This window comes from Camellia sinensis, chromosome 1 (assembly GCF_055761805.1).
Source record: "Camellia sinensis isolate YWXY chromosome 1, ASM5576180v1, whole genome shotgun sequence".
In the NCBI taxonomy this organism is placed as follows: Eukaryota; Viridiplantae; Streptophyta; class Magnoliopsida; order Ericales; family Theaceae; genus Camellia; species Camellia sinensis.
The window spans coordinates 165,560,922-165,583,693 of record NC_138961.1 but is presented as its reverse complement, the minus strand read 5'-3'; the positions used below and the strand labels follow the sequence as shown (position 1 = coordinate 165,583,693).

The 22,772-nt window shown below is 36.5% G+C and overlaps 1 protein-coding gene across 1 annotated transcript; it reads left to right on the top strand.

Moving 5' to 3' along the window:
- Nucleotides 1-2,252: 2,252 nt before the first annotated feature.
- On the top strand, nt 2,253-22,394 carry LOC114274222 (ATP-dependent 6-phosphofructokinase 5, chloroplastic). Its single transcript, XM_082888609.1, has 13 exons — nt 2,253-2,719; nt 4,288-4,375; nt 10,086-10,159; nt 10,545-10,656; nt 10,999-11,094; nt 12,375-12,476; nt 12,605-12,679; nt 13,264-13,404; nt 13,562-13,678; nt 13,755-13,859; nt 19,059-19,139; nt 19,742-19,870; nt 21,954-22,394. The coding sequence occupies exons 1-13, from the start codon at nt 2,421-2,423 to the stop codon at nt 22,119-22,121; spliced, it is 1,587 nt and encodes a 528-aa protein (XP_082744735.1). The 5' UTR covers nt 2,253-2,420; the 3' UTR covers nt 22,122-22,394.
- The last annotated feature ends 378 nt before the right edge of the window (nt 22,395-22,772 follow it).

Sequence of the window (22,772 nt, the reverse complement as noted above, 5' to 3'; positions counted from 1 at the left end):
GTATTTAGTAAATTAGTGACCTCGTATATTATGTATTAAGTTTTATTACAAAAATGTTGACAAAATTTAATTTAGGAGAAATACACATTCTCTTAACTTGTTCATCTTCTCAATCGTGATAACCCAAAAATGTAACCATTATTCATTGAATATAACAAATAACATTCTCATTCTTACAAAAAATACACTACCAATTGAATAAAACAAATAACCTTTACATTCATTCATTCATTCATTGCACAACATCAGTCTTATGAAATAAGCGAAACCAATTGAATCACAATAACTTCAACTCCAACCCAATATTTACATTACATAAGTTACTGTTCGTAATCAGAATTCAAATTACATACAAGTTACATTACATAGCAAAAAACGAAAAAAGTACCATTCGTATGTAAAAAATACATCACCAAAATTTGAGATCTTTCTCTTATTCCTTGTTGCTGCAGCTCTCACGATGGCCTTCGTCTTCTTAGCCTACTCCGCAGTGCTCTTCGCGTCTCACCCTTCGCCGTTGTTCGTCCAATTGCACAGTGTGTGGGTGTGTTTCGGACTGTAGAGCATGTATATCACCTTTTAACCCAAAACAAAGACGAATTTTTTTTTTTTTTTTAATGAAAATGGCTAGAAAACAGTTTTACTAAATCGGTTTTCTAAATTACAATATCACCTTCTCTAACGCAAAACAAAGACAAAAGAAAAAATATATATATTTAAATGAAAACGGTTTTAGTAAAGCTAAAATAAATTTTTGAATAACACCTTCTAACCCAAAACAAAGAAAAAAGAAAAAAAATAAAATTTTACATGAAAACGGCTTTAGTAAAGCCAAAAAAAATTAATGAATTACATTATCACTTTCTAACCCAAAACAAAGACAAAAGAAAAAAAATAAAATTTTACATGAAAACGGCTTTAGTAAAGCCAAAAAAAATTAATGAATTACATTATCACCTTCTAACCCAAAACAAAGACAAAACAAAAAATAAAAAAAAATTTACATGAAAACAGCTTTAGTAAAGCCAAAAAATTTTTTGAATTACACATTTTAATCCAAAACAAACACAAAAGAAAAAAAAAAATTTAACATTAGAACGGCTTTAGTAAAGTCAAAAAAAATTTATGAATTACATTATCACCAAAACAATGACAATGGAAAAAAAAAATTAAAAATAAAATAAAATAAAATTTAAATGAACAGTAAAAGCGTGGTTTCAATCCAGGCTTACTGTAGTGAATAGTGAAAGCGTGATTGCAAATCACGTTTTCTTAGGAGAACAAAATGCACAGTGAAAGTGTGATTTGGAACCACGTTTTCTTCAAAAAACAAAATATGCACAGTGAGCAAATCACGTTTTCTTAAAATGCACAGTAAAAGCGTGGTTTAGAACCACGTTTTGTTCAGAAAACAAATATGCACAGTGAAAGCGTGGTTTGAAACCACGTTTTCTTCAGAAAAGAAATTTATGTTAAAAGCGTAATTAAAAGCGTTGTTTGTAATAGCGCTTTCACTATTCATCAAATTTTAAGCTCTAAATAGTGATAGTGTGATTTGTAATAACGCTTTAATCTAATTTAAGAATTCCGTCCAAATTAGGCCTAATTTAAAAATTAAGATAGTAAATTGGCTTAACATGGAAAAGCCTAAAGAAAAGCTATTGTCGTCACCAAAAAGTAGGGGTATACACGGTCCGGATTGGTTCGGTTCTGAGAAAATCCAAGAACCGAACCGATTCTAACGGCTCTGTAATTTTGAGAACCAGACCAAACCGTTACACTTGTAAAACCGGACCAGAACCAAACCGAAAAAACGGTTCGGTTTCGGTTTGGTTTAGGGTCCCAAAAATTTCTATTTACATGAATAAATTATTAATATTAACAAAATAATTACTCAAACTAAATACATTGAACTTATGATAAAAACTAATAATACTACGGCATTATTTAATATTACATATCTATACCATCTTAATATCATTAAAATTATAACAAATCAATTAATAAAAATAAAACTTGATATTATATATATATATCTTTTAAAATTCGGTTCGGTTCGGTTCGGTTCGAACCGCGATTTTTTCATAAAATTCATTAACCGAATCATTTTTACGATTTTCATATTTCTTAATCCGAAACCGAACCAATTCTTAATAGAATCGAACCAAATCATACGATTCAATTTAATTCGATCCAAATTATCGATTTGAACAAATTTTTGAACAGCCTACCAAAAAGCACGCTTTACACCACGGTTGAAATTGACGCCCGGCGTGTTGCTGGGTCATTGTCTTAAGTCAGCACTCCCTCCATCTACTACAACAACGCACGCTCCTTCTTTCTCTCCTACTCTCTCTCTCTCTCTCTCTCTCTCTCTCATTCGCTGCCGTTGGGATCACATAAGTCCAAACACTCCTTTGATGGACTCACTCTCGCCGGCGATCGCCCCCAAAATCGTTCTTCCGGCGAGAAATTCTTACCAATTCCTCGGCCCGGTTCTTCCGAGTTTGAGGCCAAGCTTCAGCCGACTTTGCAAGAAGATTTGCGTCCATGCGGAGAACACGACCCCTACGCCGATCGCTCCCGCGATTGACTTCAGCGATCCTCATTGGAAGTCCAAGTTCCAGAACGACTTCGAGGCTCGATTCAACATTCCTCACCTCACTGACATTTTCCGTGACACTCTCCCCATTCCCTCCACTTTTTGCCTCAAGATGAGGTATCTTAAATCTAATTTTTTTTACTATAAGATCCACATGTTTGTTGATTTTAAAATTTTTGGATAAATATTTGGAATTTGGACTTATATATTTGGTCTGAAATTGAAATTTCTGATTGATCGCCTTTTATGTTAATAAATTTGTGCTGAGTTGTGTCAGTTGGAATTATAATTTTCCCCACAAATACTTGTTACCCTTCATTTATGTAGAGCTTGTTACCCTCCATTTATGAGTTGTGTCAGTCAATTAGAACTTTCTTAATTGATCTGTAGCTACCTTGCAACTACATTTTTTTTTTCTTTCTTTTTCTTTTTTCCCCACTACATGACATTATCAGCATACCTCCGCGTGCCAACCCCAGTGTCACCACGATGTCTGCATAGGATCAATTGGGTTTTGTATGCCTAGCCCAAGTAGGGCCATGCACACCATCAAGTATGGATGCTAACTCACTGGTGCAGTTGCCGCTCTAGTAGGCAAGAGCTCTAAAGTGATTGAGTCAAAGTATGTAAAGCCTAATGCCAGAGCCTTCGCTCACTATGATTCTTCATACCTTGTTCTCATAGGGAACACTCTGCACTGAGTACCCCACCTCATCTTCAAAATAACCTAGCCTGTCGCTCACTTATGTTTCCCCTATGCACTCACTCTCTAAGTGAGGATGACTCCGCTCACTAATATTACAGCCATCACTTGGCAGCCTAGACTAGGATCAGAGCCTAGATAGGAGGAGGGCCTAGATGTCCACTACTTGGGATCATCGGCGGATTGCAGATTGGAAGTTAGGATCACAGGTTTGTCAAGGTTGCTTGGCTGTCTCCCTTTGGAAGATACTCCACCTTGACTAGTCTTAGAGAGAGCGGATGTTGATCTTACACTCACACCTGCTGCTTGCCATCATACACTAAGAGATATCATACCCATCCTACAACTGCTATGATACAATCTTCCCAAGGTCTGAACATAGAATACACCAGTAGGGTCAATATCACCAACTTGTCTAGCTAAGGAGAACTAGCCACCTATGATACAACCTTCCCAAGGTCTGAACATAGGATGCAACAGTGGGGTTAACATCACCAACTTGTTCAGCTAATAACTCGCCACTTGTCCTAAGTAGCTTGGCTCCAATACTCTTGGAATCAATATAAGGGTGTCATGCATGTAGTGACAACACACCAGCACCATCACAACATCATCATAACCAAGATACAAGTATTTGCATGTCTTGCTGACAACAATGTAAGTGTTCAAGGTCTCTTATTGCCACCCTCTCTCACAACAATCCAAGTGCTTAAGGTCTCTCATTGCCACCCTCTCTATCTCTAAGACTACCTTTGTCTTCTCCTCAGCTCCCTTTAGTAATCTGCAGACATTGAAAGTACCCGCTAGAGGTCCACAACCAACCACCTCTAACAGTCCTTACCCACACAAGGCAAATAGAAGTTTGATTGATCTATAGCTATATGCATTTGACAAAATTGCTTTCTCGATCTCTCTCTCTCAATTATTTTTATATCTTATATATATATTTTTATTTATTTGTTTATTTTTCTTTCTGTTGTAGGACTCCCACAGAAGACTTTGCTGATGGGTATCCATCTGATGAGAAGTGGCATGGGTACATTAATAACAATGACAGAGTACTTCTGAAGGTATGGTATACTAATTTCCTGCTAATTTTCAGTGACATCATGTTTTTAGACTTAACTAGTAGTTCAATATAGAATATAAGAGCGTAGATTATTATTTGGTATGGTAGGAGATGGGCCAACTATGTATATTAAGCTATGTAACTCTCTCATTAAGATGTGATCCCATTTTATACATGAAGATGCGAACAGGATTTATAGAACAAGGTGCACAAACACACTAAACAAAATGCACAATATTAGATACAATGGGAATACGAAGACAATTTATGAGACTTGAATCGGTGACCTATTGGAATCATAAAATTGATACCATGTTAGATCACCAAATGTTGGGAAATGGACCCAATTGCGTATATCAAACTATTTAATAATTATCAGCTTGCAATTCAAAGTAATTCTACCTTAGAAATTTGGTGTTTTATTCACAAAATGCGAGGCTCCACCCGCTTTTCAACTTGGTGTTTTGTTATGCTTGATTAGACCAAAGCTTTGACATGTAGTGGACCACCAATCATTTGGACACATCTGTACTTCGAGCCTTCTAATATAATATCATTGTATGAGGGAGAGAACCCTAAGTTACTAGAATTGTCATGCCCCGATTTTCAAAGATCAATTAGGCGGAAACTAATTAATCTAAGCGTGGGATTTTTAAGTAAAAACTCTCTTTATTACTTTGTTCATTCTCGAAATCACTTTCCCCAGCCAAGTCTCATTAAGTTCTCAAAATTAGATTTTGTCTCGTAAAAAGTGCCTCATGGCCTTAGATTAAATGACATTGAAAAACGTGTCTGTTTTCTCTTTATCGAGCCTAACTTACCTCTAAGTGACAAAACAAAGTGTTTTTGATAAATTTTGGCTTACATTGGAAAGTGTGTTATTTGATAGTTTTTTAAATAAATCACCTTTTAAGTTTAAAAACTCTAGTGTTCTCTCACATACTAAATACATCCTCACTTGGCGCATAAACCAATAAAATGAAGTACATCATCCAATAATGGAAATAAATGTTTAAGTTATAGACCTGAAATTAATTGATACAATAATTCGATAAAAAGATGTAAAGACATGCAGACCCAATTAACCGAGGGTCTAAACTTAACAAAACAAACTACGTCCTTACACTCACGGTGACGGGTGTCCATCAGTACCTATACAATGCATGGGGGTGAGTATTGACACTCACCAGACAGTAATCTCATTTCTTACTAAGTAAACATGTTAGTGTCGTGATAAGTAAAATTATGCAATGAAATGTCCAATTTTTGGATTAACTTAATCTTATTAAGTTCATCTTACTTAATTAGTTCACACTAGAATAATTAAACAAAAGAAATAATTTGAAATCAATGACTGTCAAGAGTGCATCAATAACTTGCCAACATGGCAATAAACCTGGCTTCACTAACACATACGATGTCTAAATTGTAAATAAGGACATAATAGGTCCTACCCTGATCACGTCCCAAACTACTCTGAATTGCATGTTAGAAAGAAACTCCATTCTTAACCACTAGAGGCTACTACTATAAACTGCGCAGTGTCCGATGTTTTAACCTGCAAATAGTTGGATCTACTATCTCCTCAAGCTTACTGGACCACAATACTAGCTATAAGTCTATAACTCGGGCCACACCCGTAAAATCAGTAATATTCGGACTCGCAAAAAAATAAAAAATAAAAAATAAAAAACTAAGGTTGCGTTTGGTAGAGTTTTGTAAATATGATTTGAGAATATGAGTTGTATTTTGAGTTTGTGAGTTTTGGGATTATGATTTGTGTGTAGAAAATTTGTTTGGTTATGAGTTTTGAAAAGAATTTTAGATTGAGTGGGGAATTTTTGATGTGACATATGATATTTGATACAAAAACTAACAACTCATAACCAAACACACAACTCAAAAATTCTATACAAAACTCATAAAAAAAAATTTTAATTCGGAAAATATTTTTTATTTAATATATAAAACATAACATGTGTCAATTCCCCAAAAAAAAAAAAAAATTTCACTGGCGGGGACGTCCTGTGGGACATCCGGGGGGTCGACCGGGGGGGACATCCGGGTGACAGAGTTTTCAAACCAAAGCATGGAATTGATTTTTAAAAACCGTAAACAAACACGCATCTCAAAAACACACCTGAAATCACATTTCCAGAATACAACCAAACAGAACCTAAGTGTAGTAAATATCAACATTGGTTATTTAATACTTAGTTGGATTTTCATACTTTAGAGTAATTTCCAAAAAATTGCTCATCTTTTGTCAACAATACTCTTCCTTGCCAATTTTACCAATTTGCCCATAGGGCTATAATAGTAATATACTCTAAGTTTGAAATGACCAATATGCCCCTAAGGCATAATTTGACCAAATTTTCCATAAGGGTACAATTACCAAAGTGTCCTTAAGGCATTAATTACCGAAATGCCCTCAAGGCATGAGATTACCAATTTATCCTTCATTAACCTCAAGTTAATTTCCTATGTGGCAATTTCAATCAAATAATCCAAAATATTCCCAAATGACTATTTTACCAATAAAGAGTCAAGATTACCTTTGTATCCTTATAAGTCCCAAATTCATTAAATAATCCAAATAGCTCATAAACACAATTAAAATAATAAAATGGGCAAATATCACTTTACACCCCCCCCCGGGCGGGGGGGGGGGGGGGGGGGGTGGTTTGGGCCATGTGCAATTTATCCCTCTAATGTTTGGAAATGACCACATAACCCCCACGTGTGTGGATTGAAGTGTGCACTGTTAAACATTTCGTCCAACTTAACAACAAGTGTGAAACATGTGGCGGAGATAAGGGGGTTATATGCTCATTTTCAAATTTCAAGGGGGGAAATCACACATGGTATAAAGTAAAGGGGGTTAAAGTACATTTCGTCTTCCAAACAAATGACGAAAATACAGGGATATTTTAATCTTTTTCATTAAATCGTTAACAAACCTAACCGTATACTTCAATCCACAAACCACAAGGAAGTTATGTGGTCAATTACAAACGTTAGGGTGTAAATCACACATGACTCAAACCATAGGGGGTAAAGTGAAGTTTGCCCTAATAAAATAGTCATGGAAACATATATTTTTAAGAAATTAGTAAGCAAAACTAGTTTTAAAATTATAAGACAAATAGTGAATCAACACTAAGGCCCTGTTTAGGAACTTTGATTTTTAGCCAAAAATCCAAAAATACACTACAAGTTGTCACATCACTCTCTTTATTTTTCTGCACATCTTTTCGTAAAAAGTCAAAAAATAACTAAAATAACCAATTCTCAAATGGGGCCTAAATCACACCATCTTTTAGACTAACTCATGTTAACCCATGCCATGGTTAATCTAATTAAGTCATTTTCCCCAATTTCTTAACACCTTAAATAATTCTAAAAAATTCGAAGTTGTCCAAATCACATATTTTTTATACTATTAATCAGCAAACATGCCATAGATTACACTTTTTGAGTTTTGAACAAAAAGCCCTAAATTAATGAGATAATACTTTTCATGATTTCAAGATAGATATGACAATATTATATTCAAAGTTCATGAAATCACATAATAAGAACACTTTCAAAGATTTAAGGAAAAAATCCACCTCTAACTCAAAATGTCTCAAGAAGGCATTGATCAACCAAATAACTCATGGTTTGGAACAAATACACACTAATCATGCTTTCATAGATAAAATCATGCCGTAAATTTGAAATTAAACCCTAACATGCTTTCTAAGCAAGATATGAGAAAACTCCAACCTCAAACAAGCTTTAAATCAACTGACAATGGAGAGATGAGGTTGAGATGGGGTTAAGGCTTCAAGAACGCCAAAGTTCGATCTTCAATCCAAGCCAAAAGTACTCTCAAGCACTCATGCACTCTCTAATCTAAGTATATAGGCTCTCAAACACTTAATCTCTTACTACCTTGAACAAATCAAGATCAAACCAAGTTGTAAAGGTTCATTAATGGTGAATAATAAAGAACAAAGAGGAAGAAAGAGAAATGGGAGAGAGGGAACAGGTAGAGAGAGGAAAATGGGAGTGAAATTGATTTTTCTCCCTCTAAAATGGAAGAAAGATGACCTATAATCAATTAGGCATTAACTTTAATCAACCATTAATTAATATTCTAATCTAAGGGTCCAAAATCAATCTTCAAAAGCCAAAACAATCCTAACCATTCAGTTCAAGTAAATCATGATTATACACATATAGCCAAGCTTATATACATACAATCCTAGTTAGCACAACTATTAAAACAAACATTTCCTCTCTTGTGCTTGTGTAAGGAAGGTACCAACTTGTGTAAGAAATAGAAGTCCACAAAAGAGGTAAAGTAAGACCATATGTGAGGAGAGAGAGTGAGCTGATGTTGGGGCTCCTTTTGGACCCCCAAAATTATATATTTTGCATTGTTTAAGGATTTTAGGCTTCCCCCCAAAACCCTATCTTAAATATGTACTAGTGGTTGGCACACGTAATGAGTGTGCAATTCAAATAAGTAAAAATAAAAATAAAACTAAATGATAAAGAAATTAATATTATAGTATGTGTGTTGCTCAAGTAGTAAAAACTTTCTTTCTTAAATTCAAGGTCAAGGTTTCGAGTCTTGTGCATTTCTCTGTACAGCCTTTTTATTTTAAATAGAGAAATGAGGGACACGTAGCATAAGGAGAAGCAAGCAAAGGATTGGACACCAAGTCCAACCTAATAGTATAGATAGTTTCGGACATAGAAAATATACAACATTTTCTATACTAGAAATTTGTAAAATTCGCATGGTCAAGTAATGATAATAAAATACACACAAATAACATAAAAATAATAAATACGGGGTCTAGAGAATTCATCTCCTGAATCTCAAACCGGATCGGGTCCGTGTGCGCGCAAATCGATGCATTGGGATTCCCAATTCACCAAAATATCTCCAAATTAACCAATAACACTGTATAAGCATAAAAGCATCTACTACCGGGTTTGGAGAAGTCCATTGCTTGGATCTCGTGCCGGTTCAGGCCCCAAGTGCATGCTAACCAAGATTGTCATTGCACTGTCTCTCTCAACAAGAAATTCAATTCTAATTTAACAGGATTGATTCTATGGTCATATTAACACGCTCTGTCTATCCCTCGGGTCCCAGGTTAGCTCAAGAATCAATGCATGTAAATTGAGACAACCGATCGTGTAGAAAAATTAATCGATGAAGGTTTAAACTAAAGTACCAGGACTCAACTAGGGACTTTATTATAATTATTCTAAGTTATCTGGGTCTCGAATACAACAATTAAAAGTTAAAATTTATCTGGTCATTACAACAACTCTAAGTTACTCTCTTGTCTTTTGTCTCACACTGTTCTCTATCTTTTTCAACCTCTCTCAACATCTTCGACTTTATTTTTATTTCTACTCTCTAAATGTAACTTCTTAAAAGGTGAATAGCTGCAAAAATTTTGTTATGTTTTCCACGAAGTCAAGGTATGTGCTACTCATCTGGGAGTCAATTATTTTCGTAATCTGATTCTTACTGGTTATTTCATCTTGTTTTACTCTTGATTTCTATTTGTATAGGACATAGAGTTGTTTAGACACATGATTGAATAAGGGATTCATATATTATGCCAGAGATAATTTCTTTCCACTGAGATGTTTCCCTTCTAGCTGACATGTTATTTTTCTCCATTTTGTTTATATTTCAGGTCATACGCTATTCCTCTCCCACATCTGCTGGTGCTGAATGCATTGATCCTGATTGTACTTGGGTGGAGCAATGGTAATGTCATGTATTAATTGACAAAATATTCATACGCTGATAATATAAGGAAACCTTCATATTTAATGCTTTCTAATAAACTCTATGGGATATTGTTAATATACTGAACCTAATGATCAATGATGGGGGTACCTCTCCAAAATCATTAGCTCTATCTTTTTCTCTCAATTTGATACTATTCATTTTAACTAATGAGAAGAAACAGTCACTGATACGAAAAGGAGAAATCGTCCTGAAATATAGTGTAATCTTCATATTGTCATATTAATCTACTGTCACTGATGTTTTGTTATTCCATCTATATACTTGTATATGGCTGACATAATATTAGATTCTATATGATAAACACAATGTTATTAATAGAATTGCACTGATAACTTTCCAGGGTTCACCGTGCTGGTCCTCGGGAGAGAATATACTTCAAACCAGAAGAAGTAAAAGCAGCAATTGTGACTTGCGGTGGACTTTGCCCTGGTCTTAATGATGTCATCAGACAGGTCATATTATATGGATGTCTCTTTTGCTTAAAAGTTCTATCCACATCATACCTGAGTTGTCTTTTAAGAGAGTCATCATATTCAACATCCAATACTCTGTGGAACCATTGTAGCATTGCAATTGAATTTTTAACTATTTATTTGTGAAATGCACTCTTTAGCTTGCACAGATGTATTGCTTGGTAAGGCTTTTCTGTTGGATTGGTGTCCAACTTTCCCATGATGTGTAGTAGATAATTTGCAACTCTAAAGGACTCCTTTCTGAACTTAGTGTTAATGTAGGAATTCTGTTTCTTTACTTGCAGATTGTCATCTTTCATTTTTGTTTGGTAATGGGTGCAGATTGTCATCACTCTAGAAATATATGGTGTGAAAAAGATTGTTGGGATTCCTTTTGGTTACCGTGGATTTTCCGAGGAAGGCTTAAGTGAAATGCTTGTGAGTTCTTATTTCTATCCTTGAAACTACTCGCCTGTATGAGTTGAATTAATTGTTGCTACACACTCAAGATATTCTGTTGTGACATTTCTTCTTAACGGACTATTGAGTGCGATGGTCTGTTTCCATAAATATTTTATTCCTGTAGCTAGCTCGCCTGATATATAATTTACTTGGAAGGATTTTCCACAAATATAATGTCCTAATTTTTAGCTGGCTTAACAGATGGTCTGGTGTTGCTTAAACTGCCTTAACTTATGGTTTGAAAGGACCATTAACTAGAATGTTGCCTTAGTAGCCAATAAGTAGCTACACTGTTATATGGTTTCTTTGGTAAGATGAAATGTTACCTTGGTGTCAATACTGATTTGTCCGAGCTCTTGGTATTGGAATAAGTTCGGCAGCAGATCACGAAATCTTGGTGATCTTCTCTATCTAATGAATGGGGAGTTTTCTTTAAAACCGTCTACCCTGCACCCACCCCGAGTATATGCTTCAATAGGAATCACACAATGGTAGATTAGAAACCTCTGGTAAAATGTCTACTCATAACCCAGCATATAAAGTACATTACATAGTCCATTTTAGGGATTGGCGACTTGCCCATGCAGTGACTTTGGCATTGGACGTTCCCCAAATGGGTACTTTTGGGTGGGGTGAATTCAGTAATAGACGCCTGTTGGCATTCCAGCCTTCTCCTTTCAGAGCCTATCCAAAAGAGAATCCGATACTTCTTGGTCGTGAATATCTGAATTGGTTGTTTGCTGTTCAAGAATTCTTGTTTAGGCAATTCATACCATCCATACGTAGTGTTTTGATCTAAGATTTCAATTCTTCCATGTTTCAGCAGTATCGTATTGTTCCATGGAGCTAAGATCCGAAATATGGAAGAAAGAAGAAACCAATCCTTCCCCTCCCAAACACATTAATGTGTACCGATTGGGCATTGTTTTATTTGTTTTGCGTCTGTGTTTACTTGCCAATTGCTTGTGGCTCTGGTTTATGCCTTTCTCTTGCTAGTTGCCAACCAAATCGGCACTAAAATTTGGCTCCAGTTGATAGTAATTGGTTATAAAATAATCTCACACTTTGATTGGTTGGATCTTGTGAAATAATATCAAACTTTTGATGGATCTTTAAAAGTTAACCATATGGATTTGGGACAAGGCTTGTTGATTCTAGCTACACTCATGTTTTTGCTTTTAAGATATGAATGTCTCTTCTTTTGTGAGTATGTGCTGAAAATTTGAGCAATTTCTTAAACATGTCCTTGATTGTAGCTATCCAGGAAAGTGGTTCAAAATGTCCATCTTTCTGGTGGAAGCTTGTTAGGAGTCTCGCGTGGAGGACCCAATGCTAGTGACATTGTGGATAGTATGGAGGTGCGTGCTATGTTCATATCTTTTCACTAGCAAATATTTCCCTAGTTTTCTCTACTGTTTTTGTAGAAAATGCAAATGGAGTTTACAAATAATTGTCACTTATATGTGCATGTGCCAATCCATGTCAGGCAAGAGGAATCAACATGCTTTTTGTGTTGGGTGGAAATGGAACCCATGCCGGTGCCAATGCAATACACAATGAGGTCGGTGGGCCTGTAACATTTTACACATGGGCACTTTATGTTATATTCTCTAGTGTGCTTTAAATGTTGTCTATACATATCATTGCTTTTTTCTTTTTCCTTTTTTTAAACTCAGCTTCCATAGGGCATGTTTGTTCAAGTTTAATTTAATACTTCTCAATTTTAAGCTTTGCATGGCATGTATTTTTCTACAAACTTTTGGGACGGACATGAAAATGAACAAAACTAATAATAATGCTATGATGACCACATTATTTTAATACATTTTGTATGTCATGTGATGTGTCATCATTACATTGGTAACAAATGTGAGTGGTGGGACCCATTAGACCAATACGATGACATATGAGATGGTATGCAAAATGTGGTAAGATAATGCGGTCACTATAGCATTATTGTGAAACTAAAACTTCACTCTTATGCATTCTTCACTGCTTGTTACTGAATCTTTTACATATGTTTCGGTGAGGATAAGATTTTACCATTTCTTGCCCTGTCCTGGAGTCATGAACACTTCTGCTACCCACTTCTATTGGTTTGTGTTTCATTTAAAAATTCTAATTTCTTCACTCCTTGGTGTCTAGTGCCGCAAAAGACGGCTGAGAGTGGCTGTAGTTGGTGTGCCAAAAACCATAGACAATGATATTCTGCTGATGGATAAAACTTTTGGTTTTGATACTGCTGTTGAAGAAGCACAACGTGCAATAAATTCTGCGTACATTGAGGTACAAGTTAATTTAATTCTTGTTGCCCCTCTACCTTGTTCATTGTGCATTTTAAGACCATTCATTAATTTAGGTTTCTATTTATGTGATCTTTGTATTTGAAATCTAGAACCCTTTCCTAGTTTTGATATTTTGATATTTTGATATCTTATTACAGGCGCATAGTGCTTATCGTGGTATTGGGATTGTGAAATTGATGGGTCGTAGTAGTGGATTTATAGCCATGCATGCATCCCTTGCTAGTGGACAAATTGATATATGTTTGATCCCAGAGGTACTTCCTGAGGGTATTAATTGAATTTCTTTTATGAGAGCGTAGTTACTGACTCGGTCTATATTTGCACTCTAAGGTACATTTTAATTTACATGGACCCCATGGTGTCCTGAGTCATCTGAAATACCTACTTGAGACAAAGGGATCAGCTGTAGTCTGTGTGGCAGAGGGAGCTGGGCAGGTGACTTTTGCTGTGTTCTCATTAAATGGCTTCTAAGTCAAACTGTATTCAGATAAATGATTCATATATGTCTATTGCTGTCCCATCTATGTGTGAATGCCATATGATTCCTTGTCATGTAATATTCTTTGCACTACCCGTACCTTTTCTTCCAGCATATATTGAAGAAGTTTTTGAAGAAAAAAAAAAAACATATGAGAGAAGTGCCGTGTGTGATACTTAAGTCAAGAAGTCCATTATGGCTCTTACAATGGTCTGACTTATTCAGTTGCAGAATAGCTGATTTCTGTCTTTTTTAGTCGATGAACTGCTTTCCTTCTTTTTTATTTTTTATTTTTATTTTTTTAAATTTTTTTTCTTACTTGTGGATCCTTTGAGGGGACACTAGATCATTTTTTTTTTTGCCCCTGGGGAAAGAAATGATTTTACATGTTGGCTACAATGAAATGATGCTTTTAGCTGCCATTGGAGTACATTTATTGAATTAGTTCTGAATATTCATAACTCATTGTCAGGCTTACTTTTTCCCTTCAAACCATTGCTTTTTTCCAGTGGATAGCTGCCCTAGTGTTCAGAACAATGCTTCTATCATTTTATCGCATTGTAGATGGTTTCCCAGCAAGGATCAATGTTGTTTGCTTTTTTAATTTAAGTGCACCCAAGCTAGATAGTGTTGTACAACATTTTTCCTTGTTTATGCTTTGGAATCTGTCAAAATTCTTTGTACCATACTTATTGGTTAGGAGTTGGTAGCTTTTCTTTTGGAGTTTTGTATTTTTTTGCATCATCTTGATGCTCTTTCAATAAAATTTGTTTATTTATCCAAAAAAAAATTTCTTTGTACCATACTTTGTGGAAAATTTGTCTTGATGCTTATCTTCTGTCCCAGAATGTTTCTCGTTAAAATTAGATATGCAGTTATTCTTCTTACATTTTCTTGGTAGTTTCTGAAATTTTGGTTATTCATTTCATGTATTTTTTCGTCATCTTGGCCTCAAATTTGATTTTCCTGTGTCTTGCATGCCTTATATATCTAGAAAGCAGAACCTCTTACCTTGACTCCAAAGTTACATGTAAAAATTTTTATTTATTTTTCTTTATTCTGCCTATTCTTTCTCTTTTTGCAGGATATGTTTAAAGGTTAAAAATCCGGTTTATGGTACCACCATCATTTACAACACCATTTTTTTTTTTTAATACAAATTTTGCAGGATGGAAATTTGTATGTTGAAGTTTTAGTCACTTCCATTGTGATATTTACCCTGTTAAAAGGAATTTTCAATTACCTTTCTTACGTTTTCCACTTTACCAAGCTCCCATTCATAATTTTATATTGCTACCTCATTCCCTCATTAGAACCTAATAATGTAACCTTGTTAAATGTATGAAAGCTCTTTCTTCTTGCCAGCATTGCACTTGATATTTCCATCTATGTATTTGTCTTTTTCCTGTTTAATACAAGATTTGGCAAGTTAGACCTACCGTTACTGAAATGTGATGGTGTGCATATTTTGTTATATTGATAAGGTAGGGTGCGTGCATACAGGTCTTTGTTTTCTTTTTTCTTTTTTCCCTGCAAATGTGTTAAAATCCACCTACTCTCCACCTACTTCACCCACTTAAACCTACTCCACTAAACCTAACCCACTACACCACTATCACCTCACCTACTCCACTAAACCTAACCCACTACACCACTACCACCTCCACTTCACCTACTCCTTACCTACTACACACTCACCCTCTTCTATATATAGGAATCATGAATCATTGTAATTTATATAACATTACATCAAGCAATAATAATACATACAATTTATTCTCTCTCTTTCTCTATACATTATTTTTTACATGGTATCAGAGCGATAAGATTTAAGCCTGTATTTCTTTCTCACCGGCGGGCAGCCGGCCGACACCTTTGCCTTTGCTGCCCGCTGGAATTTTCTACACATACCTTCCACTCTCCACAGCCGTAACTCTGCAAGAAGAGAAACTTCGCTCCATCATTTTTCTTCCACGAATCTTCTTCGTGGCTTTCGAGCTCGTCTCTCACTATCTCGTGCAATCGATCTTTGCACTTCATCGCCACATGTGAGCAACCGTGGCCGTCGTAAACGCCGAAAAAGTGCAAATCCGCCGGATTCTGACTACTCCGGCGGCAAAGCAAGGGGTGAATGGCCACAGCGTCTTCCATATCTCTCCTCCTTCCACGCACAGAAGTCATGCCTAACTTAGGGCATTTCTGAGCCACCTCAGGCTCGTTTGTCACATTTGAAGTCGGAGATGCACACTGTTTCGCAGACGTCGTCTCTGATTCACCGTTCTCCACCAAACGACCTTCACTAATCACGCAATTCTCAACTGCTTTTCCGCACTCAGACAGCTTCGAATCTGCCACCAAAACATCCAATTTCTGACGTTTTCTACCGTGCTCTTCCAGATTCTTCTCAGCTTGGTGATAGATTTTTCATAATGGTTGCTACCGCCGCTACTTCTGCATTTTTTCCAGTTGCATCTCCTCCACCCGATTCTGGTGCCAAGACATCCAGCAAGCTTGGAGGACCTCCAGCAAATGTGGATGCACGAGGGATTAAATCAAAATCTGCTGCCACTGGGGGTTTGCAGGTTAAGGCCAATGCACAAGCCCCTTCCAAGGTAAACGGTACCAAAGTTGGTGTAATGGAAGGGCTCAAGAGTGAGGATGATTCGCCATCACTTCACCAAAGGACTTTTATCAACCAACTGTTCACCCACGTTGGGCAGTGTTACAGCTGCAAATTTGTCTTCTTATCACGTGAGGTGATGATGAGATTTGTGAATTATTTGAAGTGGTTTGAGCTGGAATGCATATCTTCAGAAAAGGAATGTGCCGGTAAACCTAAGATAAACTATGTTAATATGTTACAGTGTGTCTCTCTCTCACTTTACTTTTTCCACCACCCACAACACATTATCATCGCCATTCCCTAACCCACATGGACTTGTTCCCATCGTTTCATACAACTCATCATTCATCCCACTAGAATATATAGAATATATATATATATTTTAAAAAAAAAAAAAAAAAAAAATACAAATTTGCACACCAAACCTTCCCTTATTTTATTCATGTTGGGGCTCACCCCGATCACCATTTTACACCAAAAAAAAAAAAAAAAAAAAAAAAAAAAAAAAAAAAAACAACAACAACAACAACCACAAGATTTGTTTTCTTTTCTGCAGACGGCCACCCACCGATCTCACTTTTTCGCCTATTCCGCCGGTCTTTTCTTCTTGCCTCCGTCCTGGGCGGCCCTTGACGGTGTTGCCTCCGTGTTTCCCACTCCACTGGGCACGATCACTCCACCCTGCTCCTCCACTGCAGCATATGGCGGACCTCCAAAACGGAACATCACGGTGGCCTTCCGCTTCAGCTCCTTGTTTTCCGCCTTTAGCACACTTATCTCTGCTCGCGCATCCTTATACATGCGTTGGAGCAGAGCAAGCTGGGAGTTTAACTGCTGCACCTCATTTGCCCTACTCTGCAGCCGGTTCGACAAGTTTGTAACCGCAGTCATGGTTTCCACACATGACTTCAAGGTATACTGATTGGCCTCCACATCTGACTGCACTGCCATTCTTTGCTCGACCGACCACATCGGAAAGTTCAACGGAGCAAAACCAGAGGCGCTTGGTTGAAGTTCACTGGCCACCGCACCAGTTATCTCTCTTGTTGACTCGTTGAGGTCGGGAAAGAGAGTGAGTAGACCACGGGACGAAGAGGCCATATTCTGGGTAGCTGAACGGGAAGACGAGGCCATGTTATGGGTTGCTGAGTGTTTCAGAGAAGGGTTGGTTACAGAGTGTTTACAGAGTGTTTCAAGATTTGCAGCTCTTAGCGACAAGCTCTCAGAGAACGAAGAGGTTTCAACTGGTTTGTTATGCTTCCAAGCCTCAGCCTCCGCTTCGGTTTATAAAGACCATGATGAAGAGGCAGACACGCGCATCATGCGCCTCTCGGTGCTCGCCGACCACTTGGGCGCGCCTTTTGATGGCACGCCTTTTTATGGATTGGGCACGCCTTTTGATGGCACGCCTTTTGAAAGATTGGGCACACCTTTTGAGGGTGCGACTTTTTAAGGGTCCGACAAGACTCTGTAAACTGTCCCGACATTGATTCCGGTTAGCTCCTTTATGGGTCCGACAAGACTCTGTAAATTGTCCCGACATTGATTCCGGTTAGCTCCTTTATGGGTCCGACAAGACTCTGTAAACTGTCCCGACATTAATTCCGGTTAGTTTCTACAAGGGTCCAGCAAGACTCCGTAAACTGTCACAACAACTGTCACAGCATTATCTGCTACAACGGTCCGACATGACCCCATAAACTGTCTTCTACATCGGTCTGACACCGCCATCCAGTGTCCTCTACACCGTTATGACACCACCATACAGTGTCCTCTACAACGTTATGACACCCCCATACAGTGTCCTCTACAACGTTATGACACCACCATCCAGTGTCTTCACCAATGGTCTGACACGACCATACAGTGTCACCTATCCTCTTTTATTTTTATGTATTTTCTTATTTTGTTACTCTCTCCAAACTCAAGTTGGTTAGTTCCTATCCCCCTTGAGTTTGCGGGGGCTGTTAAAATCCACCTACTCTCCACCTACTTCACCCACTTAAACCTACTCCACTAAACCTAACCCACTACACCACTATCACCTCACCTACTCCACTAAACCTAACCCACTACACCACTACCACCTCCACTTCACCTACTCCTTACCTACTACACACTCACCCTCTTCTATATATAGGAATCATGAATCATTGTAATTTATATAACATTACATCAAGCAATAATAATACATACAATTTATTCTCTCTCTTTCTCTATACATTATTTTTTACAAAATGAATTAAGTTTCAGAAGTAGAGAGCTGGCCCTTAAATTTTGCCCACATAATTCTTTTTCTTTTTTTGGACTGGCAGCTCAGGAATTGTAAGATCTATGTTAAATTTTTTCAGCATTTCATTTTTTGTAACATGATGCATTCAAATCTACTGTTAATTTATTTGTTTACTGAAAGTAAAAAAGTTCAACTTTATGTTTGAAATGTAAATTTGATGTTACGTTGTATCAAGAATTTCATGAATAAATGAGAGAACTAACTCTAGTTTGGAACTTTATATTATTCTCTTTCATGCAGGATTTCCTCCAGAAAACTAATGCCAAAGATGCTTCTGGAAATATTGTATTTGGAGATATTGGTGTACATTTACAACACGAGGTTAGTGGTTGCATTTACCATTTGACCAAGTTTTTCATTTATTTTTGCTTCCTCTATAGACATGTTCTCTAACATAACATTTATTTATTTTTCTTCTACATCTTATTTTGAGCTTCATTTATCTGTTCCTTTCAATACATAATTATATTTTATGGTCTAGTTCATGTAGGTCTCATTGCTAATGTTGAAGTACATGGATTAGTAATAGATGAGTTTAAGATTTCTAACTTAATTTCTACATTAACTGTGTACCAAAGTGCACAGATTTTTGTGCTGCTTCCATCCCTACCTTTTGTTTTGTCTGATCAAACAAATCTTCTATGTGGTGGTGCTCGAGTTCAGGTTTCCACTTACATAATTCTAAAAAAGCTCCTATGGCTACGAGTTTATTTAGCATATTTGAACCCCTTTTTAATTTAATTTATTTTTTTGGGGAAGTCTAAAGTGGTTTCTGATATTCTGATGAAAGCATCTCAAATTTATTGTGAACAGCAGCACTTCTTGAGTAATTTGCTTCATAATTCTGGGTTATTTGTTTAAGTCAACCCTAGATTTCGGTCTATCTACTATGTTACTGATATTATTTACTTATTTTATGTCAGACGAAGAAATACTTTAAGGAGATTGGTATTCCAGCTGATGTGAAGTACATTGATCCCACATATATGATCCGAGCAGTCCGTGCAAATGCATCAGATGGAATTCTTTGTACTGTACTGGGTCAAAATGCGGTGAGTTTCTCATGCTCACTTTTTCATGACATCTATGAGAGTGACGATCCTCTAGTGTGATTTTTCCTAGAGTGATAGAGTGATTTTTTGGATGGCTAAGATTGATTTCTACAAAAGTGGAGGGGATAATAATTATTTCACCTTCCAACTGTCAAAGCCTAATCTTATCACTCTAGGATCACACTAGGAAAAATCATTCTAGAGGATCCTGACTCCATCTAAGAAGCGCCAATACTTCTAAGAGGGTAACATGTCGTATCTAACACCGGCACACCACTCGTTGGACACTTCTCAACACTTAGATATTCATCAAATACATTACAAGTTTAAATAAAATAGCTTGTCATCCAATGATAAAACAAAAAATAATATAAATTTTACCTATTCTCATACTTTAGACTTTAAAAATTATTATAGTAGACTTAAATATTCATATATATGAGATATAATAATTATTATTTATCCTATATATGATATAAAAAATATATAATATTATATATTTTGCATATCCCCCAATTGTCATGTCCTACTTTTTTTAAAAAAATTTATTTCTCGACGTGTCAGTGTCCATGCTTCTTAGCATCACCTATTGAGAAAAAGAAATAAATACATCTCATTTGGTTCCTAAATATGGTGCAGTAGACTGGTGAGGATTTCAGAAGTCTGAATCCCTTATAGGAGAAAACCTTGGTCAAAACTAACCTAAATTTCTGTCTCAGCATGTCAGTGTCCATGCTTCTTCCCTCTTTCAGCATAAAAACAAAGGAAATAAGGAAGATAGCAACGCAGTAAGTAGACATTATCAGTCTACTAACTCTGCTGTCAAGCAAAACTATATTTTGTTGGGATAGGTTCGGACAGCGTTTGTCAAATCCATCTTAAATCACTGTGCATTTCCCATTGATGTTGGTGGTACTGCATTTCTTTTTCTCTGCATAAGGTATTGCAGTGTGTAACTATCTATGTTACATGGACTCTCTTCTAAATGGGTGAAGTACTTGCGTCAGACATTCAACACTTGGATAGGGATATGACCGTATGAGATATGTGTCCAACAAGTCTAGTGGCACATTCGCCCATCAAATTTGTCTAGTAATTCGAGTTTAGCATATATACATAAAGCTTTCATATTTTGCATGAAATGCTCTATTACCTTGTATACACGATTTGCCCTAGAAAATTAGCAATATGAATATTTTATCGTGACTTGTGTTTGTGAACATGTGAGATGAATCTGATGAGTAGACATGTATCCACATCTGAAACTCATACTTGAGTCCATGTAACATAGGAAACCATGATACTTTGGTTGTAGTTACTTTTATCACAACCTGAAGAAGCATACTACAAATAGAAATCAAATGTCATCACATGTTCCAGAAATCAATTGAAATTTTCCTTTCCTTGCTCGTAGCCATAGGAAATACAAAACCCATTTAATCTTTTTATCCGGTTGACAATTTCTCAATTTTTTTTCTTCTAACTGGTGCACCTTGTCCTTTTTGAAGTCCTAACTTAACCTATTGGTTACTAGGTATATTTTTCTTAGCCTTACCAAACCCAAGAAGAAATGCAAGGGTTAAGGCCAGCTAAGTGGGTGATCTACAGCATAGCTCCTCTTAATTAGGTTTGCTAACAGGTTGGGCTCATTAGCAGGCTTACATAACAATTGTAAGAAGAAAATTATCAGTTTCTTTTTTGCTTATGAACAGCCTTGAACTTGCCTCGTTCAAGTGGCTGAGCCTAGCAGAGCTCTGATTTGGCCAAACTCTAACATCCAAACTCAAACATAGCTGGTCAAACTTGGTTTTGTTTCAGTCTTAATTTGACTGACCTTATCTCAAGCCACAATACAGGGATCTGTTTATTTCTGACTAGCTCAAATAGGTCCTTTCATCAACAAGTTTTTTGTTTACTACGCGGACTAATTTTCTGCCTTTTCTTTTCATTTTTAGTATATCTGTAATTAGAATCAATAGTTAATAAATAAAGTAGAGAAATTAATTATAATCAGTCAGGCACAAATTTATACAAATGTGCCAGCAAGTAACATTTATTCCATACGGATGTTTGGTCTTGGCAGGTTCATGGTGCATTTGCTGGATATAGCGGCATAACGGTGGGCATATGCAACACACATTATGTCTATCTTCCCATTCCTGAAGTCATTTCTTACCCCAGGGTTGTGGACCCTAATAGCCGCATGTGGCATCGTTGCTTGACATCAACCAGACAACCAGACTTCATCTAATTGAGGCATTCTATTTTATATAATATACCACTATAGGTTTGAGAAATCTAAGTTTTATTAATGTGTAGATTAGAGAACAGAAGGCCAGCTTCGAAAGGTTTTTGGTTAAGTCTGTTCATGGCTTGTTGAAATAATACCAAGGATGACATTTCCTCCAAATTCGGAAATTCTTCTGTGTAGCATTACGGTGCCAGTTCTCACAGGACAAACTGATAATAAAAATTTCTTTGGAACCACCCAAAGCGGTTTGTAATTGGTTCCTTGTCTTCTATACGACATGTTTTTATCTGAGAAATTCATTTTGCAAGATTAAGCAGCATCATCGACCAACCAGAAATGTAATATTTAGCTATGCGGTTTACAAAGAGATGGTCATATTTTTTAGTGTCTAAATAAAATTTCAAGCTCTTATTGATGTGCAGGACTGGTTCTATTTTTGCAAGAGAGAATAAATGGTAGCAGAAATAGCAGATTTGGTGCTCTGTCACTGAAACATAGCCATCATTAGAGGTGTGGTTGCTTTAGTCTCATCATCTTGTATTATTAGCTCCTTCCTTCTAATGGTAGAAACTGGTAGTGTTGTGAATATAGCAACTGATTCCCATCCATCGTGAAATAAGGCCCATGTGACATGATAATTGTGCTCATATC